Source organism: Triticum aestivum, chromosome 2A (assembly GCF_018294505.1).
Source record: "Triticum aestivum cultivar Chinese Spring chromosome 2A, IWGSC CS RefSeq v2.1, whole genome shotgun sequence".
Classification (NCBI taxonomy): Eukaryota; Viridiplantae; Streptophyta; class Magnoliopsida; order Poales; family Poaceae; genus Triticum; species Triticum aestivum.
The window spans coordinates 627,293,809-627,314,854 of NC_057797.1; the positions used below are offsets into that span (position 1 = coordinate 627,293,809).

The 21,046-nt window shown below is 43.0% G+C and overlaps 1 protein-coding gene across 1 annotated transcript; it reads left to right on the forward strand.

Moving 5' to 3' along the window:
- The first annotated feature begins 516 nt into the window (after positions 1 to 516).
- On the forward strand, positions 517 to 11,501 carry LOC123189872 (endoplasmic reticulum metallopeptidase 1). The gene is made up of 14 exons (XM_044602390.1): positions 517 to 824; positions 2,129 to 2,464; positions 3,819 to 4,057; positions 4,680 to 4,836; positions 4,934 to 5,011; positions 5,277 to 5,348; positions 5,868 to 5,987; positions 6,658 to 6,822; positions 7,874 to 8,399; positions 8,477 to 8,633; positions 8,805 to 8,914; positions 9,420 to 9,532; positions 10,431 to 10,794; positions 10,888 to 11,501. The coding sequence occupies exons 2-14, from the start codon at positions 2,156 to 2,158 to the stop codon at positions 11,205 to 11,207; spliced, it is 2,730 nt and encodes a 909-aa protein (XP_044458325.1). The 5' UTR covers positions 517 to 824; positions 2,129 to 2,155; the 3' UTR covers positions 11,208 to 11,501.
- The last annotated feature ends 9,545 nt before the right edge of the window (positions 11,502 to 21,046 follow it).

The window sequence follows — 21,046 nt, forward strand, 5'->3', positions numbered from 1 at the left end:
CATGAGCGTGGATGGCGATGTATGATGACACCGACCTCCTCGGCAATGTGCCTTTGGTTTTGTGCTGTGTTGGCTCAGCCTTTTGGCGCCTTTGTATGTCTTGTGGTGCTTTATTAGACCTAGTTTAACTAACCGAGCAGTTTCAGCCATCGGAATTCTTCTTCTTCAATGGAATCTTAGCAGCTCTTCTTCCAACTTAAAAAAACGAAATAAAATCACGGGAAAGCAGTTCGAGCTCTGGACGGACAAAACCGTGTCATCAGCCAACAAGAAGATGAACACGGGACGCTTCAGAGGGGACCCTGTGCCTGACATCCTTGCGGTCCTCCACGCCACGGGAGGAACAGAGAAGTAGGGGACGGGCGACGGACGGGCTCGTGAGCTCGTCACAGAGGCGGGCAGGGCGCACAGTGCCTCGTCCCGCCCCATATGGCCCATACACCCCGCGCAACACGACACCAGTCCAGCATCTCGTGTCTGCCTACGTCCAAGTACTCCTCCTAGCACGGGCCACGGGCCAGGCACGCTCTTGGGTCCCTGCGATGCGATGCGATCGCCGTCCTTCCTTCTTCCCCCCTCTCCTTCCCCTCATCATAACCCCGAATCTCCGCTCCGCGCGGCGCGGGCGTCTCCCTGCTGCTTCCCCTCCCTCGCGTAAAAAATAGAGAGAGGCGACCGAAATCCTAACGGCCTGCCGCCCCATCCCCTCCAGAGTCCAGACTGCAGTCCACGCCGAGATAACCTCCCCGCCGAAGCAAGAGCTCCGCTCCCCTCGCCGCCGGCCTCTCTGGAGATCCGCACGGGCGTGGATTCTTCTTCCACTGGTGAGGAAAGCGCTGGCACTAGCTTGCTGCTATACAATTCTGCTCCGTTTCTTCCCTTCGCAAACCGAATCTGAATCTTCCTCTCTCTACTAGCAGCTCCCTCCATCATGGTAGTTAGTTGCGGGTTCGTTTCCTGCGTGTGCGCCGCTACTAATCCTGTCCATCACTCATAGGCGATCTCTCAGATGACCTCGCCCACATAGGAAGTAGAGTCTTGGCTGTCAATTATATAGAACTAATACTAGTGTCGATACCAGTTTAATCGGTAAAAGGAAACAGAATTTTGGGGCAAGTCTGAATCCCCAACGCCCTCCGTGGCTAATTGTGCCATTGACTCGAAACTTCATAACTGAGATCGCCATTAGCTGGGTAATTAGTTTCAGATGTCACACGGTGCTGCAACCTGTTCTTGGTAATTAATGGCTGGCTTTTCTCAAGCCTGACAGGCAGGCCACGACTTTCCCATGATCTCTGGTAAATGCACCGTCTAGAACTGCAAGCTGGGTCCCTTTTTGCCGCCCTTGTGTGAAATATTCAAGGCTGGAAATTCTCCTTGCCATATGCTAGTACTTTGCTGCCCTGGTCCACACACTCTGGCTTCTTAAAAAGAACCTTGGACGCAGTAAATGTGAATCAACCTACCAATTCTCTGCCTCCTCTTTTATGGTAACGTAACATGTAGCCAAAAGCGGCCACTTCTCATCCATAGACTCTCAGAGTTTCAGTTCCTGTTTCAGTAACGACTTGTGGTCGTCTTGAATAGCCAATCCGTTCTCTTGTTTTCAAGTTTCCCGTTCGTAACCAGCTGACTATGGAGTAGGGACCTGTTCCACCTAGCTTCTGAACTTGGGGAGCATCCCTGCTCTGAAACTGTGAACCATGGGGTGTCAGTTGAACTGCGCGAAGAACATCACTGAAAAATTAGGACGCCCTGAGACTCTGTGTAGTGTCTGATTACTACTGCTTAGACTGTGCATGCATTTTCTCATGTGGAAACGTGGGAGGTTAGCTGTTAGCACACACCCAGTTCTTACAGTGGTGGAACATACTGATTATCCGATCCTGAACAAAACTGGGATTATCCGATCTGCATTTTATTTAGCCTGGATCCATGTGAAATCTTTCTTTTTGGCAGCTGGAACTCAAAACATTTATCATCGTGCATTGTGGGAATTCCATTTCTGCATATGGAATTGAATGCTTACTAATTGTATTTTAATTTTCTGCTACAAGTGGTAATATCGTGTAATGTTTGTTATGGTACTGCGAAGATAATTGTTTTTTAACAGCCCATTCTTTTTCAGGCGTTTCACTACATTTAAACACGCAGAATGCCTCGAGGGCGAGGTTCTTCTGTATCAACACATGAGAAGCCTAATGTTGATGCAGCAGTCGATTCTGATAAAGATAACAGCAGGCATAAGAGGAGCGCTTATTTGTTGCTGGGGTTGTTTATACTTTTCGTTCATGGATCCTGGTCTGTTTACCGTATGCAGTTTGCGAGTCTTCCTTTGCCCCTTGGTGCCGAGCAGGCTGGTAAGCGGGGCTTCTCAGAGGCTTCTGCCCTTAAGCATGTGAAGTACTTGACAAGCCTGGGTCCTCATCCAGTTGGTTCAGATGCTCTCGATCTTGCTGTGCAGGTTGTCCTTTCAAGCTTCTTTGCTTTTGCATTTTTAACAGGCTTTTACTTACAATTTCAGTCTCCAGACCAATTATAACATTGCCGTTAATGTTATTATGCATTGATATGTTCGAAACATGGGTGCTCGCTGACACTTTCCAGTTTGGATGGAACTAGCTGTTGGGTGTTGAATGTCGACACTGATTGTAGTGTCCTGTTTAATTAGTAGAGCTCTAGTAGGAAAGAGGCTTTTTAAGTCTGCATTTTATATTGTTGTGTTAGAAAGTATATTTTTTAAGTCATGATAATTAGCTATGTGGTTGGGGGAAGCTGGAGCACTTACTTTTGGGCTATATTTACTGATGAAAATCTGTGTCGTGTGAATGAATAATTCTACTAAGCTCATATTTCTTTATTATTATATAATTAAAAGGGCACCTAGAAACTTCCATGTGTTCAACCCAGGAATAAATTGCGTGGTGGGTCACTGAACATATGCACCGTGCAAGTGGTTCGTTTAGCCGCGATCTGTAGAAAAGGCACATCTAGGTAAGTATGGTGGGTCACTGAACTTATGCACCGTGCAAGTGGTTCGTTTAGCCGCGATCTGTAGAAAAGGCACATCTAGGTAAGTATGTTGGGTCACTGAACTTCTGCAGCATGCGAATGCTTCGTTTAACCACGGTACGTAGAAAATGCAAATCTAGGTAAGCATGGTGTGTCACTGAACTTGTACACCGTGAGGGTGGTTCGTTAGCCACAGTGCGCAGAAAATGCACATTCAGAAAAAAAAAACTTGAACACCAGGTCACTTAAGTGCGTTAATGGGGCCATGCCAGGTCGAAGCTAGTGCAGTCAGACACTGCGAATACATTGGATGCCAATTCTTGCCAACTAACTACCTATACCATAACCAAGATGCAAAAGGCAACACCTTTGTTGACTTCTCTCAGGCTCTCAGCCCTTCCACCTTGCAATCACCAACCTGATCCTGGCTGTTAGTTGCTAATCTCGCCCATGCTTCTACCTGGAAGTCAAGACAAGCTTAGCCGTTACTTTGACCACCAGAAGTGCACACCCACACCAGCCATGGAGGCACTGGGGGTTGAGAAAAAATTGAGGTCTGGGGTTTGGTCATAAGAACTAGAAAGGGGATTTAGTGGAGAATAATTATTACAGTATAAGTTAAAGTGAGGAGCCACTTAATTATTTCTTCCTCTTATCTTTCACTTTTACTGTTTTTCAACCTTTTCTCCCATCTGGATGGGTATGATACAGTCCCGATTTATTGTGTGCTATTGTTGTTTGGAACTTATCATTTTTCTACAGCTATTTTTAGTTGCACTATCCATCTTGACATGTCCATGCAATAGTATGTATATGCAGAAGCAGAGAAAATAAAGAAGACAGCTCATTGGGACGTTGATGTTCAAGTGGAGCTGTTCCACACGGATATTGGTGCAAATCGTCTAGCTGGTGGTCTTTTCAAGGGAAAAACACTCTTGTACTCAGACCTTAAGCACGTGATCCTCAGAATTGTTCCCAAGTATTTACCGGAAGCTGAAGAAAATTTGATTCTGGTCTCTTCTCATATTGACACAGTTTCCACAACGTAAGGCTCTGTCTTCTCCCTTATGAGGAAATTTTGCTTCTGCTTTGCATTATGTAATGTAATCGATATGCTTAATCATCAGCACGTTAATTGGTTACATCAGATACAAAGAGTTTCCACATGACTTTTGGACACTTAGTGGTTTTATTTTTGTTGAATGTAATATGCAATAATCAACTTGAGTGCCATGTTATTATTCAATTGAGGAAGGGGTGAGTGCAGAGAGTGGATTAAATGAAATGTATGCGATATAAGTGAGGTTAAACAAATATGTGGGCTCAGTCGTGCACGGTTCTTTAACTATAAGCAGGAGATATCGAGATCTAAAATTTGCTAAGGATAGCTTGACAGCACATGAAGGTTGAACGAGAATATAGCTTTTGAGGCTTGTTTTTAAGGAACAATTCTGTGACGATGATTTTTACGAGTAATTTAGCAGGTTTTCAGACTGTTCAAGTGTATATCTAATGTTAATAGGATTTAAATTTATTGACACACTAATGCTTACATATTGCAAATATGTGTACTGTAGCAGACCAACTCTTGTAAAAACTTCCACTTTTTTCCTTCCCCGTTGTCAGTTTTTGAGAAAAAAGAACCTCTAACTTCTATTCTTATTCAGGGAAGGTGCCGGGGATTGCAGCTCATGTGTAGGAGTCATGCTAGAGCTGGCACGGGGAGTGGCTCAGTGGGCGCATGGGTTTAAGAGTGGCGTCCTGTTTCTGTTCAACACAGGGGAAGAAGAGGGTCTTGATGGGGCCCACAGTTTTATAACTCAGGTCACTATTTTCATATGTTACACATAAATCATCTTGTAACTGGTACATAGGTCATTGTCGTTATGCTCCATAATGTAATTTACTAATATTTGTGCAGCACCACTGGAGAAACTCAGTACGTTTTGCTGTTGATTTGGAAGCTATGGGTATCAGTGGGAAATCCACCCTTTTTCAGGTTGGGTTCACGATTTGTTTACAGAAATTATGCTTGCATTTGCAATTGTAACAATCATGTAGCTGTTCTAAATTTTAGTTTGTTGCTAATGCCTAATGATAGTAAATAAGGTTTCTGAACATTTTCAAACCCTGAGTTACTTTGTCGCCGATGCATCAGATTTTTTTTCTTTCTGTTTTTTAATTGCTGTACATTGTTCAATTTGTTACAAAAGAATTGATTTTGAACCTTTTCGTGTACCTTACTATTTTTTTTTCATGTACAGGGTACTCACCAATGGGCTTTGGAGAGCTTTGCTGCTGTAGCGAAATACCCATCTGCTCAGATAGCTACACAGGTAACACATTGTGTTTATTTGATTCTCGGTTTTTGCTGTCCTAGAGAGAACATTTTCCTCTTTTCATAGAGGTTCATTTACCCTGTCAGGTGCAGTCTGCATACATTATTGGCCAACTATAGAGGTTTGAATGATTTTCCTGTTCCAATTATTGTTAGATAAAAAGTAAATTATATTTTGGCCAGAAGCGGGGAACATTGGATCATAGCAAATAACTATAGCAACTTTGTCATGTTTCCAGCAACTCTGAAATCAAGCAGCTCAGAGCAACATGGAGTGAAATGCCCTATTTAATTCACCTTTTTATAAGAAAAATGAGGGACATGATTGTTTCTCATCCACCTCACACCCACTTGTTGATCCTAGCACAAAACTTATAGAAGAGGTTTCAAGTGATATCCTGTTGCTAGAGTGAACGAAGACAGTTCGATGTGTCACTTTACTCAACCAGCATAGTTCAATCTTAGTTGTCTTCGTAGGAGGTTGCAAATATGACATGACATAAACTTGTAATTGCAGGATGTTTTCCGTTCTGGAGCAATAAAATCTGCTACTGATTTCCAAATATATGAGGAGGTTGCTGGTCTTCCTGGCCTTGATTTTGCATATACAGATACGACATCTGTGTATCACACAAAGGTTTGCTTGATGACTTTATATGTGTATGTATGTACTACTTTTTAGATCACTAAAGTAGTGATCTAAAAAGTCTTATATTTCTTTACAGAGGGAGTATTTGTTATGAACATGATAACTAACATATCTATATCATCTACTCTGTGAAAGAGTCTACTGCTGGTACTGGTTTGAAGAGCTAGAGATTATGGACCTTGAGATTAAGCTATGTTGCTGTCATTCGCTTTTTTGATGCAAAAAGGAATATAACGAGTATACATGTTTCCGAACCAAAAGTAGCTTTTTGATAGATTACAAGGTGGAAACATCACATGTGAACTTCACGTCTTGAGGATCCAGCTGATTGTTCCACAGTTCCTCGTAGAGTATGAATGCAAGCTGTTTAATTCTTAAATGAATCCAGCCATATGTTTCCTAGTGAGATTTGATTACAATAATTTTATTGCCATGATATTGTATTTCTATCTTCCAAACAGAAATTAGAACAAGGTGATAGCTTCCCTAAAAAAAAGAATGAGGTGATAGATTTAGATGTAATGGTATTTGTAACTTTTGTTAATATTGTGAGTGTAGATCGAGGTCAACAGAATATGTGGTGGCAGCTTCAATCTATTTTTTGATGCCAAACATTGTACTAGTTGCTTACTCGATTTCATTGCCGTCTTCTGTGCAGAATGACAAAATGGAGCTCCTGAAACCAGGATCCCTTCAGCATAATGGAGAAAATATGCTTGCCTTCCTACTACATGCTGCTTCATCACCAAAATTTATGAAAGACGCACACCAGGCAAAGCAAGAGAGCACAGAGCAGAAGAAGGATATTTTTTTTGACATTCTGGTATATCGTATTAAAATATTTTTGTTATCAAACATTATGACTGTACCATGCAATATCTGATTTTTTTTCATTAAGCTAAGCAAGCACATGTATAGATTTTGCTTTTCGTAAGTTCCTGTGGGAAATTTTTGATCTCTATAGGTCTTCATATGCTAATTTTTCAGATAATAAAGGACCGTAAGGATTTGACCAATTTTATAATTCAAAATTATTGCCATGTAAACTCAGGCAACAGTATGGCCAACGAATGATGTGTGAATTCTTTATCATCAGCATTTTTTTTTATGAAACAAAGATGTATTCTTTGGAGAAAAATCTTTGTGAATTGTGATGCTTGGGCGAAGTTAAATTTGTCTGGATGGCAAGATATAATGGGGGTATGGGTATAACTGGGGCAAAGAAGAGAAAATAAATGGCTCATATTTTGCCCTAATAGAAATAACACTATATTTTACTCCCTCTGTAAAAACTGAATTTGTTTGCTTAGATGAGTTGTCTATCTTTGTTGAAAATAAATGGCAAGATATAATGGTTGGGAGTACATCATATATTACTTTGAAGTATGACCCAATTCTTAGATGAGCTGTCTATCTTTGATGGCATGGTATGTTCTTTGATTTTGTTTGCTTAGAGCAATGGAGTTTTTGCATGGCACTCCCCATGCCTTACCTCCTTTTAAGTATCATCTGGAGTGCCATTGTTCTGTCACCAGGTCATACCATGATTCAAACTAAACATCAGAATTAGATTTGAAGCTAGGATTATATATTTCTGTGCTCCCGGCACCATATGATTCCTCAAAAAAACTCTAGTGCTTTTGATGATTGGTGTTGTTTGGCTTTGCTGGCATAAATTTAGAGCAATGGATTCCCTCAAAAGTAAACTTAGACCATGATATGTGTTCATATCTGCAAAAAAAAAGTGCACCTGGGAAACAGGCAAGATATTTGTTCGTATCTGGAAAAGAATGCAGATTTAGTTAGTACGATTTCTTATTCAACTGAATTTTCTTTTGTTTCAGCTTATCACTTGTATGTTACTACTTTTGCAGGGCAAGTACATGGTGGTCTATCCACAGCGACTAGCAACCATGTTTCACAACTCAATAATATTTCAGTCACTTCTGATATGGGGAACATCACTGCTTATGGGCGGACGTCCTGGTCTTATGTCCTTTGGAATATCATGTTTGAGCATTATTTTGACGTTGATATTTTCTATCTTCTTACCGGTTGTCGTGGCATTTGCCCTGCCGCATATTTGTCCCTTTCCTGTTCCATTTGTTAGAAATCCATGGTTAGTTATTGGCTTATTTGGTTCACCTGCACTGCTTGGCGCATTCATTGGTCAGCATTTTGGATTTATTCTCCTAAAGAGGCACATTCAAGAAGTGTATTCAAGAACAAAGCCAGGTCTAACTGGTAACACAATGGATTACATTGTTGGCCTGGAAGCTGAGAGGTGGATTTTCAAATCTGGTTTTGTCCAATGGCTTATAGTTTTGATAGTCGGAACCTATTTGAAGGTCGGAGCATCGTATATAGCACTCATCTGGCTTGTTTCGCCTGCTTTTGCATGTAAGTTGGGGTGACTATCTGAGAGTTAATATGTTGATATTCAACTTTGAGTATTAACGGCTGTTGTTTCGTTGCAGATGGTCTTATGGAAGCAACACTAACTCCTGTAAGGTCACCTAAACAGCTTAAGGTCTTTACATTGGTCCTGGCTTTGGCTGTGCCAGTTATGTCATCTGCTGGTTTGTTTATTCGCTTGGTAGATGTGATGGTTGGCAGCATTGTACGTGCTGATAGGTAAATATCTAGAGCCTGCGGCGTCCAAACTTGTTCTTTATTTTCTCATTTGCTATGCCAGTTAGGGCCATGATTAAATTTTATACTTAAATGTTGTTATCAGAGAGTATTGCATCAGCTATTCTAAGCTAACCGAACTAATTTCAACCTTGTGCGCACTTATATATGCAGGAACCCTGGTGGACTACCAGACTGGCTTGGAAATGTAGTAGTTGCTGTTGCCATCGCTATAGTCGTGTCCTTCACGTTTGTGTATCTCCTTTCGTATGTCCATATTTCAGGTAAACCATATCATGCTTGATATATCATCACATTTTGCTTCCGTTACATGACTTGTGAGTTTCTGCTGTCTTGTTCATAATTTTTTTGATATTGCTTTGATTTGGGACATATAGTGTAAGGGGTGTGTTGGAATGGTCATTAAATTTTGGCCCTCAAACATGCATCATGCTTTGTCATTCTGTATTAGAGTAATGCCAAAATGGTGCTAAAATTTACAGGCCACCAAAGGTGATCACCCACACTAAGAAACTACTAAAAAACCAAAATTACCGGGCAGCTTCAAAGCTAAAGTAATCTGAGGAATGACTGTAAGTTTGTGACGATTGTGGTTTTCCCTGGGCAGAAGGCTAGACCCCCCCCCCCCTCTCTAACATTGCTGTACTGTACTCAACATCTATCATTGCATCCAATTTCCGGACTTCTCCAATATGTACATACATCTGCCTTCTGTTTTAGACATAACACACCCAAATGAGCTTATATCCGAGATAATGTTTTATGCAGGTGCCAAAAAAACACTTCTTTCTGTGTTGTGTGCATTCTTTGGTCTTGCCCTTGTACTGGTATCAAGCGGCATTGTTCCAGCATTCACAGAGGATATTGCTCGTTCTGTAAATGTAAGCACCGCTATGAAAACTTTGACCGTCGATATTGCTTTAAATATTTAGATTGGGAACTTGAAGACCATGTGCATAAATTGGTCTCGAGAATTACTTTCAAAATACTACAATTTTGATGGTCGTTATACATATATTGAAATAGAAACTAGTGGTCAAAGTTATATTTTGAAGACCGTGTTAATATATGGAACATCACTTTGTCGCTTACGGGAGGGAGTATGAGTTTAACTTTGACAAATGGTATCCTAATATTTTGACTAGGTGTTTAACTGTTTTGACTCATCGGGTGTTGTCGTATGATTTCCATAATTTGTCATCATTTGCTATCTCTGTAACCTGAAAAGGATAATTTTTATGTTTAACAATCCAGTATCCTTTTAAGACAATCTCTTATGCATACCATGAAGGAGAGCCTGTTTCTTCAAAGAAAGAATTGGAAGTAAATGCTTACGCCTTCCGATTGAAATATTTTTTTTTGTAGTTCTGTATTAGAATTAAGGAGTGCAAGAAGACTTTTGTGTCCTTCAAACGTTCCCAAACACAATGAATTATCTTGCATTGTCATTAACTGTGTACAGTTGCCTACTTAGAAATGCAATTGTTCGGCAAGGGGATAATAGGTACTTACTCTGTTCCAGTTTGACCAAAAATCATGACACTTATTTTGGAACAAAGGGAGTAGAAATCAAGAAAAAAATTAATTTGTCTCGAAATTTCAGGTATTTCAATTTTCATAGGCATAAAACAACTTATATTAGCAAATAATTTTCTGGGATGTTCTTGAAAATTCGTTTGCCTGCAATTGTCATAATGTTCCCATATTTGTATTAAAAAGCTCATACTAGCAATGAATACTCCTACTTATTAAATGATAACTGATTCACTATTTCCTCAGGTTGTGCATGTTGTTGATACTACAAGAACGAACGATGGAAACACGGAACCATTATCCTATGTTTCCCTGTTCTCGAACATGCCTGGAAAGTTGACACAGGAATTGATGGACCTAAGAGGGGAAGAGTTTTCTTGCGGAAAGAATATGACAACTGATTTTGTGACATTTACCGTGAAGTATGGCTGCAGGAGTTACAAAGGGAGCAGTACTGGATGGAGCAAATCAGAAGTTCCACTGCTCCATGTTGAAAGCGATTCTGCTACCGATGATGCCCGCAGAACAGTAGTATCAGTTGATACCAAGTCATCTACACGGTGGTCACTCGCAATCAATATGCAAGAAATCGATGACTTCACTGTTCAAGGTGAGTTACAATCGAATAGGTCGACAGATCTAGGTGAAGTAGATTGTTGTTATTTGCCATCTAACTGATCTCTATATGCGTTATTTTACTCAGTGGAGTCAGATAAGTTGGTTCAACTGGGTGGCAAGAGCGAGGTGGACGGATGGCATACAATCCAGTTTGCAGGCGGCAAGAACGCACCAACAAAATTCCAGTTAACCCTTTTCTGGTCAAGTAAAGCGACACAGGCATCTCCAAAGGAAGCTAACGCAGAGGACCCTCCTCTCCTGGTAAAACTAAGAACAGACGTGAACAGGGTCACGCCAATGGTCGAGACGGTTCTCGAGAAGCTTCCACGCTGGTGTGCAGCTTTTGGCAAGTCGACATCTCCTTACACGCTGGCGTTCTTGACCGCTGTTCCTGTCAATATTTAGGCGACGCACGTTGCGTGCCCCAACATTGTAGGGTATTAACAGTTTGACATAGTGTTGATTTACGCTGTATCTAGTTATTCGTATTAGATTCAATTGCATTCGTAGCTTCAGAACGTACACCAAAACTGCTGCATCAGCAGCTTTGAGTTCAACGGGACCCTGACGAAGGGTCAAACTTAGAGGGCGGCCCTATGTCAAAAATGTGTCTGGTGAATGAATGGTCGGTTTGTTTGATGTCGAAAAACTTGAGGTTAGAGTGGTGGTTGCAATAAAGACAGGTGTTGTTTCATGTTATTTATGGAGACAATTGAATGGGCATGGCCAGATCTGAGACATTCTGCATTGTCGATTTTCTGATTGGTGTGTATAGTGATAGTTTGGTCCCGTGTCTGAATCGTGGACAAAGTTGGCTGTTCCAGTCCAAAGTCCAAACTTGAGGAAAGTGTCGGCTCGATCATGGGACGATGAACATGGATACAGTTGGGTGTTGAGTGTGTTACTTTTTTGGAGTCTCCAATGCCAGTGCCAGCAGTAGACCATCCAGACAGGCACAGTAGGTCCTCACAAGCTATTAGTGCCTCAAGCATGCAGTGCTCTGCCAATGCTTCTCACAGGAGTGCTATACCTGAAGTTGTGAAGAAACAAGAAAGCCAAGAACTAGGGACGAAGTAGTCACTCCGTCCCAAAATATGTGTCTCGATTTTATACTGACTTTAGTATAAAGTTTTACTAAGCAGTAGGCCGCGTGCTCATAGACAAGTCTGAAGACCTTCATCTGGAACACCGAATTAGCAGCACTCCCTCCTATCCAATATTACTCGCCTTAAATTTGTTTAGATAATGCCACGGTGGATGATGCTCCGAGGAAACAACTCAAAGTCCAAAAGGACGAATAATGCAGTAGCAATAGTAGTAGTACTAACAAATTAGACATGTCCATAATCCAGAGATTGACCGAAGCGAGCAGACCAACCGTAGAGGGAACCGAGGATACGTTGCCATCATCATGCATCAACCCGATTGATTAATGCGCGCTGCTCCCGGCGCACAAAAGACGGTGAGAGAGGGCGGCAGTGCCCGAGGCCGTTCGTGCGCATGGAGTCTTCCATTCCGCGCCCAACCGAGGGAGGCCTTGACAAACAAGAGCGCACGCTCTCCTCCACCAGCTTCTCCCCGGGAACACCGCACCGAGCCCCGGCACCGGAGCAAGTCCCGCCGGTTTTCCGTGGCCGAAGCTCGTCGTCACGTACGTGCCCGGCCCGGTCAAACCAGCATTTTTTTTCTACAGGAAAGTTTATTAACAGGGCGTGCGTGCAGGCGTCGGGATCGGCGAGGCCGTGCATGCGGTGTCCGTCGATCGACCCCCCTGCATCGATCGCGATGTTTCCATGTCTCCCTGCTGTTGCTGTGTGGGCGCTGAAAGCAAGGCGTGCTACTAGCTAGCTGGCTTTTCTATTTGGCTGGCTAGATTTCATTTTTTTTACTGGCTATAGATGCGTTGCGTTGCGGTGCGTATGGGCTCAAATCGGCACCCCACGTTATCGTGTTGCGTCCATAGGCTGCATGGTTTAGGATCGCTAGGTATGGGATGCTACGAGGATTGTTGGATGCGCACGCACGTGAGGTGAGGTGAGGGTAGACGCGCTGGAGACAGAGTTGCGTGGAGTAACTTGCCGGAGAGGAGGACTGCTGCTTCCGTCCTGGTTTATTGGTCCGCATAGAATTTTGTACGGGCATCGTTATTGCACTTAATTTAGTTAGTATAGTGTATGAGAATCTTCAATAGATGATGTAGATGCAGAAATAATTAACTTTTACATCTCTGAGGTCAAAAACCCCTTCTTCGGCAGATGGTGTAAATGCTTTTTTTTTTTAACATTTACGTCTTCCAAAGATGTAAAATACAACACCTCGCGGTGTAAATCTGCGTACCAACCGCCTTCATTTCACTTCCGTCCGCCCGCCCACCCGCAATTTTCACCCTGAAACGCGCCGCCGCCTGCCGACCCGCCCGCGTTGGGTGACTTCGTGGGGAGGAGGACAGCACCACTAGTACTGCACTTAATAGTGCATTTATACGCTTATTAATCATGATCATCACAGAACACAAGCACTCTCTTGCGCGTACGGTAGTTCAGGATTCGCGGGAGCACTGGTAATCTTGAAGCTGCACCGCCTGGTTCAGGTTTGGGTCTAGTAGTACTAGTGCTTCAGGTTTGGGTCTAGTGGTGGTGGTTCAGGTTTGGGTTTAGTAGTATGTTCTTCTAAGAGAAAAAAATCGGTTGCTTGCCATATGGCGAACGTACACACCACCGCCTTCTCTTCTCCCAGAGATGAAGACTGTCTGTTTGGTTTGCAGTCTAAGCTTGCCACGCCTAACCTTAGTCGTGCTACAATAGCTTAGGTATGTGTTTGGTTTATTGCCACACTTGTGGCTTGTCACACTTTTCTAGCCACTTGATCCATATGTTATAGGCTCAATTTTTTGCCAAATTTTATCATACTTGTGGTGGCCATTTTATGAGCCACACTTTTTGTGGCAGCCACACTTTGCTTAAGAGGTAATAGCACCAGGAGTCCCTGAACTTGTCATGGATGTGATGATTTGGTCCCAAACTTACAAAATGCAACTATTGAGTCACACAACTTGCAGCCAATGTGCAAGTTTGGTCCCAGCCAATCAGAGCTCGACAAGTGGAGCCTAGTCAGCACAGCCGTCAGCCCAACGCCTTTTGCATTTACCCCCCTGGACTTTGTACTAATCAACCCGCACTACACCTGCCTGGGATATTCTGCTGCTCCACTCCACTCCACTCCACTCCACTCACTCATCTTTCTCTGCTCTCGACCATCTCCTGCTCCCCAGGTAGTCGCCGCCGTCCAGCTAGTCGCCGCCGTCCAGCTCGCCATCGCCGTCCGTCTAGCTCGCCGCCATGGTGTCTTGGAGTGAAGGATCCAGCTCTTCGTCCGAAGGGTACTCTATCACAAGTGAGGTTAGCTCCAGATCCAGTATAAACATACTCACTTGCATTTAGGGTTAGCAATGGGGAATTTTTGCTGACAACAATTTTTTATAGGCTCCTGCTCCTGCCGTCATTTTCTGCTCTGAGTGGAGAGGCCTGGCTCCAGATCTTGCAGCTAGATGTGAACATCAGTGTGTCTGTGAGAAGTTAGTTTCCTTTGAATCAGTTGACAGTGGAAGGAGGTATCTTGCTTGTGCACAAAAGGTTAGCAGATCTCTAATTAAGGCCATCAAATCTTGTAGTGTGGCATTTAACTGTGGATTAGTGCATCAATATAGTTTATTGAGCAAAATCAGTTCACTGAAGAAAACAGTATTTAGTCAACTGAAGTTTTGGTTATGCTAAGAATTATGATAGTGTTGTATTAATAGATCAATAGTGGTACAAGCTTTGCCATTTATCTAAAAATGTTTTCTTTCTTATTTTGTAGGAAATACCTAAATGCAACTTTGTGGAGTGGATTGATCCTGAATGGCCTGCCACTCTGAAGATGAGTTTAGCCAGGGTTTGGGGCATGTATCAAGATGAGAACAAGCTAAGGCTCATGGAAAATGTAGTTAATGCTGAAGAGAATTTTAGGGTTGTGAAAGAGAAGGAACAGATGGAAAAGGATCTGAGGTTTTTTAAACTAGATTTTGCTAAGATGGTGGCTGACAAGGAGCAGGCAATTACTGAATTGGGCAATGCAAGACTTGTTGTTTCTGACTTGAAGCAAGAGCTTGAGAAGAAGAAGATGTCTGATAAATCTAGCACTACCATTCATCAGGTTGTTAGGGCTAAGGCAGAGAAAGAGAGGGATGAGATGAAGCAAAAGATGGACATCATGAAGCAAAAGATGGACAGCATGAAGGAACAGATGGACAACATGAAGGAAGAGTTGGACATAGTTGTGTCACAGAGGGATGACCTGAAGAAGGAGAAGAAGAAACTTGAGTACATGATTGGTGATTTATTCAGGCACAAGGAGGAGAACAAGAGCAAGATAAGGAGGTTGAAGGAGATCTTAGATGAATTTGAGTAATTAGTTGAAGGAGACCTTTTAATTAGTTGTATTCCTGTAGTGAACTTGGTTAATTTCCATGGCACTGATGATGTATGACTGCTCTAAGTTAACTTATTTCCTATATGTATGACTGCTCTGAATTTGTCTTAATTTAATGTTTAGTTAACTGAAGATTTAGTTATGTATGACTGCTCTGAATTTGGCTGAAGTTTCAGTTAACTTGGTTGAATTGACAGTGTAACTGAAGATGTGTCAGTTAACATGTGTTAAACCTAAGATGTGTCAGTTAACATGTTAAACTGAAGATTCAGTTAACTGAAGATGTGCCAGTTAACATGTGTTAAACCTAAGATGTGTCAGTTAACATGTTAAAATGAAGATTCAGTTAATATTCAGTTATCTGAATATCCAGTTTACTGAATATTCAGTGAATTGCAAATTCAGTTAAGATTATGAATTTGTTTCAGTTAACTAAAAAGAGTGAAACCTACAGCAGCAATTGAAACACAGCAGCATCAGCAACATGCCATACACAACAGCAGTAGCATAGCAAACACAGCAGCAGCAGCATGGCAAACACAGCAACAGCAACATTGTAACCAAAAATAACAGAACAAAATAGCAAGCATAGCAGCATTGCAGCATAAGTTTCAGCATCTGATCAAGCATAACTTTGCACCAGTTCCCAAAGCAGATTACAAATAACTTATGTGCTGAACTTATAAGCAGCACACCTAACTTAACTAAACGCAAAATAGCACTACACTAACTTATATGCTGAACTTATAAGCAGCATACCTAACTACTTGACCTTCTTCTTCGCTCCTTCTTCAGTCGTTCTTCACATCTTCAGTCGCTTGAGACGCTCGGAGCGGCGCACCTCCACTGGAGAAGATCTCTTCTTGCCGATCCTTGCCGGCTCCGCCGCCACGTCCTGCTTGGGCTCCTCCTCCACCAGCTCCTGCTTGACGATGTCAGGCACATCTGGGAGAACCTCCACATCAATCGGGAGGTCTCTGTCGCCCTCCCTGCCATTGTGGACTAGCGCGACCATTTGGATCTCGTCCTCCTCCGCCTCTTCTTCGTCATCTGACAGGACAACGAGCGACACCTCGATCGTGTCAGACGACGCATACGAGTCAGAGGAGTCCGAATCTCCTCTGTAGCCCGAGTCGTTGTCGGAGTTCACCTTGCAGTATTCCGAGTCGGACGACAGAGAGACGTCGTCGTCGACGATGTGGACGAGGGGCGCCGGCGCAGGCAGGGCAAGAACCATGTCCTGGACGCGCTGCATCCTGGACCACACGCACTTCGGATCCGGCTGCGGCTGTGGCGTGGTGGCGGACCTGTACATCCACCAACGCGCGCGCTGCCTCGGATCGTCGGAGCGCGTCTCCGCCATTGCGAAGCGGAGGATGTTGGCCGGAGGGGTACCTGGGCCGTTCACGAGAGCGCGCCTCTTCTCGTCGTCGGTCATCACGTCGATGAGGCCCCGCGCGTGGTTCACAAGCATTTCGACGCTGGGGAACCACCGGCCTATCTCCTGGAGCTCCGCGCGCGCGACCTCGTCGTCGCCTGCCAGCTCGTCGACCATCCTCTGCCATGCAGGGTGGTTGTCCATGGCGTCGGTGGCGGCGTCGAGATGGCCGGCGAGGGTTTTCTTGGGGTAGAGTGGGAGGTGGGGAGCGTAGAGCCCGAGGCGTCGTGAAACGGAAGTGGTGAGTGGGGGCGGTGGGCGGTGGGTGGTGGCCTCTTAATTGGAGTGGAAGAGCGAACGGCACCGCTCTGATTAGCACATACAGTTTATTTTGTATAACAACTGTGGCAATGAGTATCTACCAAGATCACTAGTACTAGCGCACTGGCAAGGAGTTCAAGTTATCAAACAAAAGGTCCTGGGTTTGATACCCAGGGCAAACAATTTTTTTTCTTTAATTATTTTTAATTAACTACAGTAGTGTTCACTCCAAAACAGATTAGTCCTCAGTTAACAACAGCACTATTGACTGCAAAACTTTTTTATATCTTTTTTTTCAGTTCAAAGCAGCAAAATTCAGTTGACACTGTAAAATTCAGTTTAAAGCAGCAAAATTCAGTTGACACTGTAAAATTCAGTTTAAAATTCAGTTGACACTGTAAAATTCAGTTCACACTGCAAATTTGAAAAGCCTTTTTTCAGTCCAACATTCATTTGCCATCCATCATTGACTTATCCCCTAGTTTTGCATCATAGTTTAGTTACAAAAAAGGCAATTAATGCCAATATTTGCCATCAAAAAGTGGCAACTTAAGCAAATGTTTTGCCATCAGAAAGTGGCACCTTAAGCCACTGTTAGGCCAGTCATTGTGTTACATCACATTAGGCCTCTACAAAAAGATGGAACTTTAATGTCCCACAATCTCAGGGATCAGGAGCCAGAAATTCTACAGGAGGATCATTCAGGTCTGGAATCTCCACTCTCCTGTCCTCTCCAAACAGTAGCCAGTATGCCCTATCATCTGGCATACCTCCTCTCCCCCTTGTTCCTCTTCCTGCAACATGAGTTGCTCCTCTCCCTCCACCTGCAGTTGCATTTCCCCCTCTTCCTCTGCCTGAAGCTGCTGCTGCTCCTCTTCCTCTGCCTGAAGCTGCTGCTGCCCCTCTTCCTCTGCCTGAAGCTGCTGTTGCTCCTCTTCCTCTGCCTGAAGCTGGGTTCCTTTGTCTTTTCCTCCCCCTTCCCCTACCAGAAGCTTGAGAGCCTTCTCCTCTCTCAACTACTGTCCTTGCCCTTGTTTGCCTACCTGCATTCATTTCTGTAGTGACTCTTGGCTGAGGTATTGCAGCACCTGCAGCAAGAACAAATGAAGACTGCTCTGGTAGTGGGCCATGAACTCTATTTGGAGCTCTTCTTAAAAGTTCTCTTTGACTCATGCTGTAGACCATACTGGTTGGTGACTGCATTGGATCCAGTATAGGATCAGCCTGACTAGGGAATATATTCTGCACAAAAACATTGAGCAATTGAGATATGTACAGCAAAATTCAGAGAACTACATTAAATTCAGAGCACTAGAGTGATTTCAGTAAATTCAGAGAACTACAGTAAAATGCAGTAAATTCAGTAACCTGAAGAAATGTGGGGTCATCATAGTTTTCATCAACTAGCTCTACACCTTCTTCAATGAGAGCTTCCTGCCATCTGTAATGGCCCTTCCTGTTGTGATCAGCTCTACCACAAATTGAGCAGTGCATTGTAACACCTTTCTTGTTCAAAACCCTAACACCATTCTTCATCTTCTCCTCAGGAGTCTTCTTCCTGTTTTTCTTGGGCCTTCCCAACTATTTTGTAAACACAGGTGGATACACCTTGTAAGCATTCTGTACCTCCCACACATTTGGGTCTTCTAAAGGGACAAGAGTATATCCATATGCTTTCAGATATGTCCTCACAGTGTAGCACTCATGCACAAATGTCTCTGGGTCAATCCTCTCCTCCCTGCAACAAGCTATTGAATGCCCACATGGTACTCCTGACAACTGCCATCTCCTGCAATCACATGTGTACAAACCAAGATCAACTGTGTAGCTATTGTTACTTGACTGAACTCTGAACATCTGTTGTCCAGCTTCAGATACATGGCAGTTAGCAGCAAATTCAGTGTTCTTGTCCAATTTCTTCTTGATCTTTGGGCATATTCTCTGCCCTGCCCACTTTTCTATAGCTTCTCTTTGCTTACTCACCATCCTATGCATTATCTTGTAAAAAATGTACTCAAGCATGCTTAGCACTGGCATTTCTCTACCCTCTAGGATATAACTGTTAAAAACTTCAGAGTTATTGTTCAGGAGGATGTCACATTTTGGAAATTCACTGAAGAATGCTTTGCACCAAGTTTTCCACTCAAGTCTTTCAGTCCAGTGGAAAGCAGCTGAGCTGTGACCATCCATTTTTTCACAGTTCTCTCTCCACTTCAACTTGTTTGGTGATCTGGCAATGGCCCACAGGTCTTGCTTCAGTACCTCTCCTTTGTGCTTCTCATTGAAATTTTGGTAAATATGCCTAACACAAAACCTGTGCTCTGCATCTGGCCAAACTTTGTGGACAGCATTTATCAGACCTTTCTGCTTGTCACTCATAAGTGTGAAAGGAGCAGTGTTGGTGATGTTCAGATCATCTTTCAAAGTTGTGAGAAACCACTCCCAAGAACTTGTGCATTCTACTTCCACCCAGCCCATAGCAATGGGGTAAATGCAGTCATTAGGATCAATGCCAACTGCACTAAGCAGCACACCTTTAAACCTAGTTTTCATATGACAACCATCTATGAAGATAATAGGCCTGCAGCCCTTAAGCCATCCTCTCTTACAGGCATCATATGACCAATACAGTGTTTTCAAACATTTTCTGCCCATTGGAAATTTTGTATCTCTGACCAGTCCAGTTGTCAGCAAAAAAGTTGAGCCAGGGTTCTTCTGTCTTAATTCATGTCCATAATCCCATAGTCTACTGAATTGCTCCTCTTCATCACCATGGATCTCCTTCAGTGCTGCTGTCCTAGCCCTAGCTAACTTCCATCTATTAGGGGTGCAATTAAACTCCTTTGTTATTTTCCTTGAAAATGTTCCAAGTGACATCTTCTGGTCATCTCTGAATTCTTCTATGAAATAGTTGCAAAGGAATTTAGCTGTCATGTCCTTGAGCCTCCACTTCTTCTGACACATATGATCACCATAGTAGGCCTTAATGACAAATCCTCCTGTCCTGTTGTCATTGCCAGCCTTAAGCAGCCATGGACAATCACTCTGACAAACTGCATGAAATCTGATCTTGTTATTTTTCAACTTTTTGATTTGCACTCTGTTCTTTATTGAATATGAAGTAATAGCTTTCCTCAGCTCAACCACATCAGCAAAGACCATCCCTACTTTAAATACAGGGTTTCTCATGTCCACCTTGGAATTGAAAGCTTTGAACTTGTACATCAGTTGCTCTTCTTCTTCTCTTGACAGATTCAAATCTTCATCATCAAGTTCATACTCAGGTTCCACCTCTTCCTCCTCTTGCTCAACTTCATCAACATCAAAGTCAATGTTATCTTCATAAAGATCATCATCTCCATCATCTATGTCATAATCACTGTCACTGAAATCTGTATCTGAAAGCACTACATCTTCTGCAACATCAGTCAGCAAGTGATCTTCTTCAGCAAAATCAGTCAGCAACTCATCTGCTATTGCAACATCAAAAAGCAACTGCTCTCCTTGTGCAACATCATTCAGCAAGTGCTCTCCTTCTGCAGCATCAGTCAGCAAAAGCTCTTCTTCTGCAAGATTAACCAGCAAATTGTTAGCTTCTGTCTCCTGTGTTGCAAAGTCTGAATTTGGATGTTCAGCATTGACTGAAATGATGCTGTGAGAACTAGCTGCACTGGCTGCAACATCATTTGGGTTTACCACTCTGACAGGATTCTCTACTGTTCCCACTGTACATATCAAATCTTGCCTGAAATTACTGATGAAATCTGCATGATCAACCATGATTGTAAGAACCTTATGCTGAGCACTGGCTGTTATCATTTTCTGCACATCCTCATCACCTCTGATTCTGAGCATACCATCTGAAATTGTTTTGTCAGGCATGCACCAATAAATGATGTGCTCACTGACAGAATATCCCAACCAAAGCAGGTGCTCTTCAATGACTGCATATGAGAATGTGCCAGCATCAACATAGTCAAGCACCTCCACTGAAGGATTATAGTACTCCATGTTATTGATTGGTCCACAGAAAATCCCACCATGTTCCAGTTCCAATGTGAAGAAAGGGGTGTCC

What these genes read in the sequence shown, in the direction of transcription:
- LOC123189872 (XM_044602390.1), top strand. Translation starts at nt 2,156, where the DNA reads ATGCCTCGAGGGCGAGGTTCTTCTGTATCAACACATGAGAAGCCTAAT. An exon ending in ATTGACACAGTTTCCACAAC is followed by an intron (nt 4,058 to 4,679) that starts GTAAGGCTCTGT and finishes ATTCTTATTCAG; the next exon opens with GGAAGGTGCCGGGGATTGCA. An exon ending in CATCTGTGTATCACACAAAG is followed by an intron (nt 5,988 to 6,657) that starts GTTTGCTTGATG and finishes TCTTCTGTGCAG; the next exon opens with AATGACAAAATGGAGCTCCT.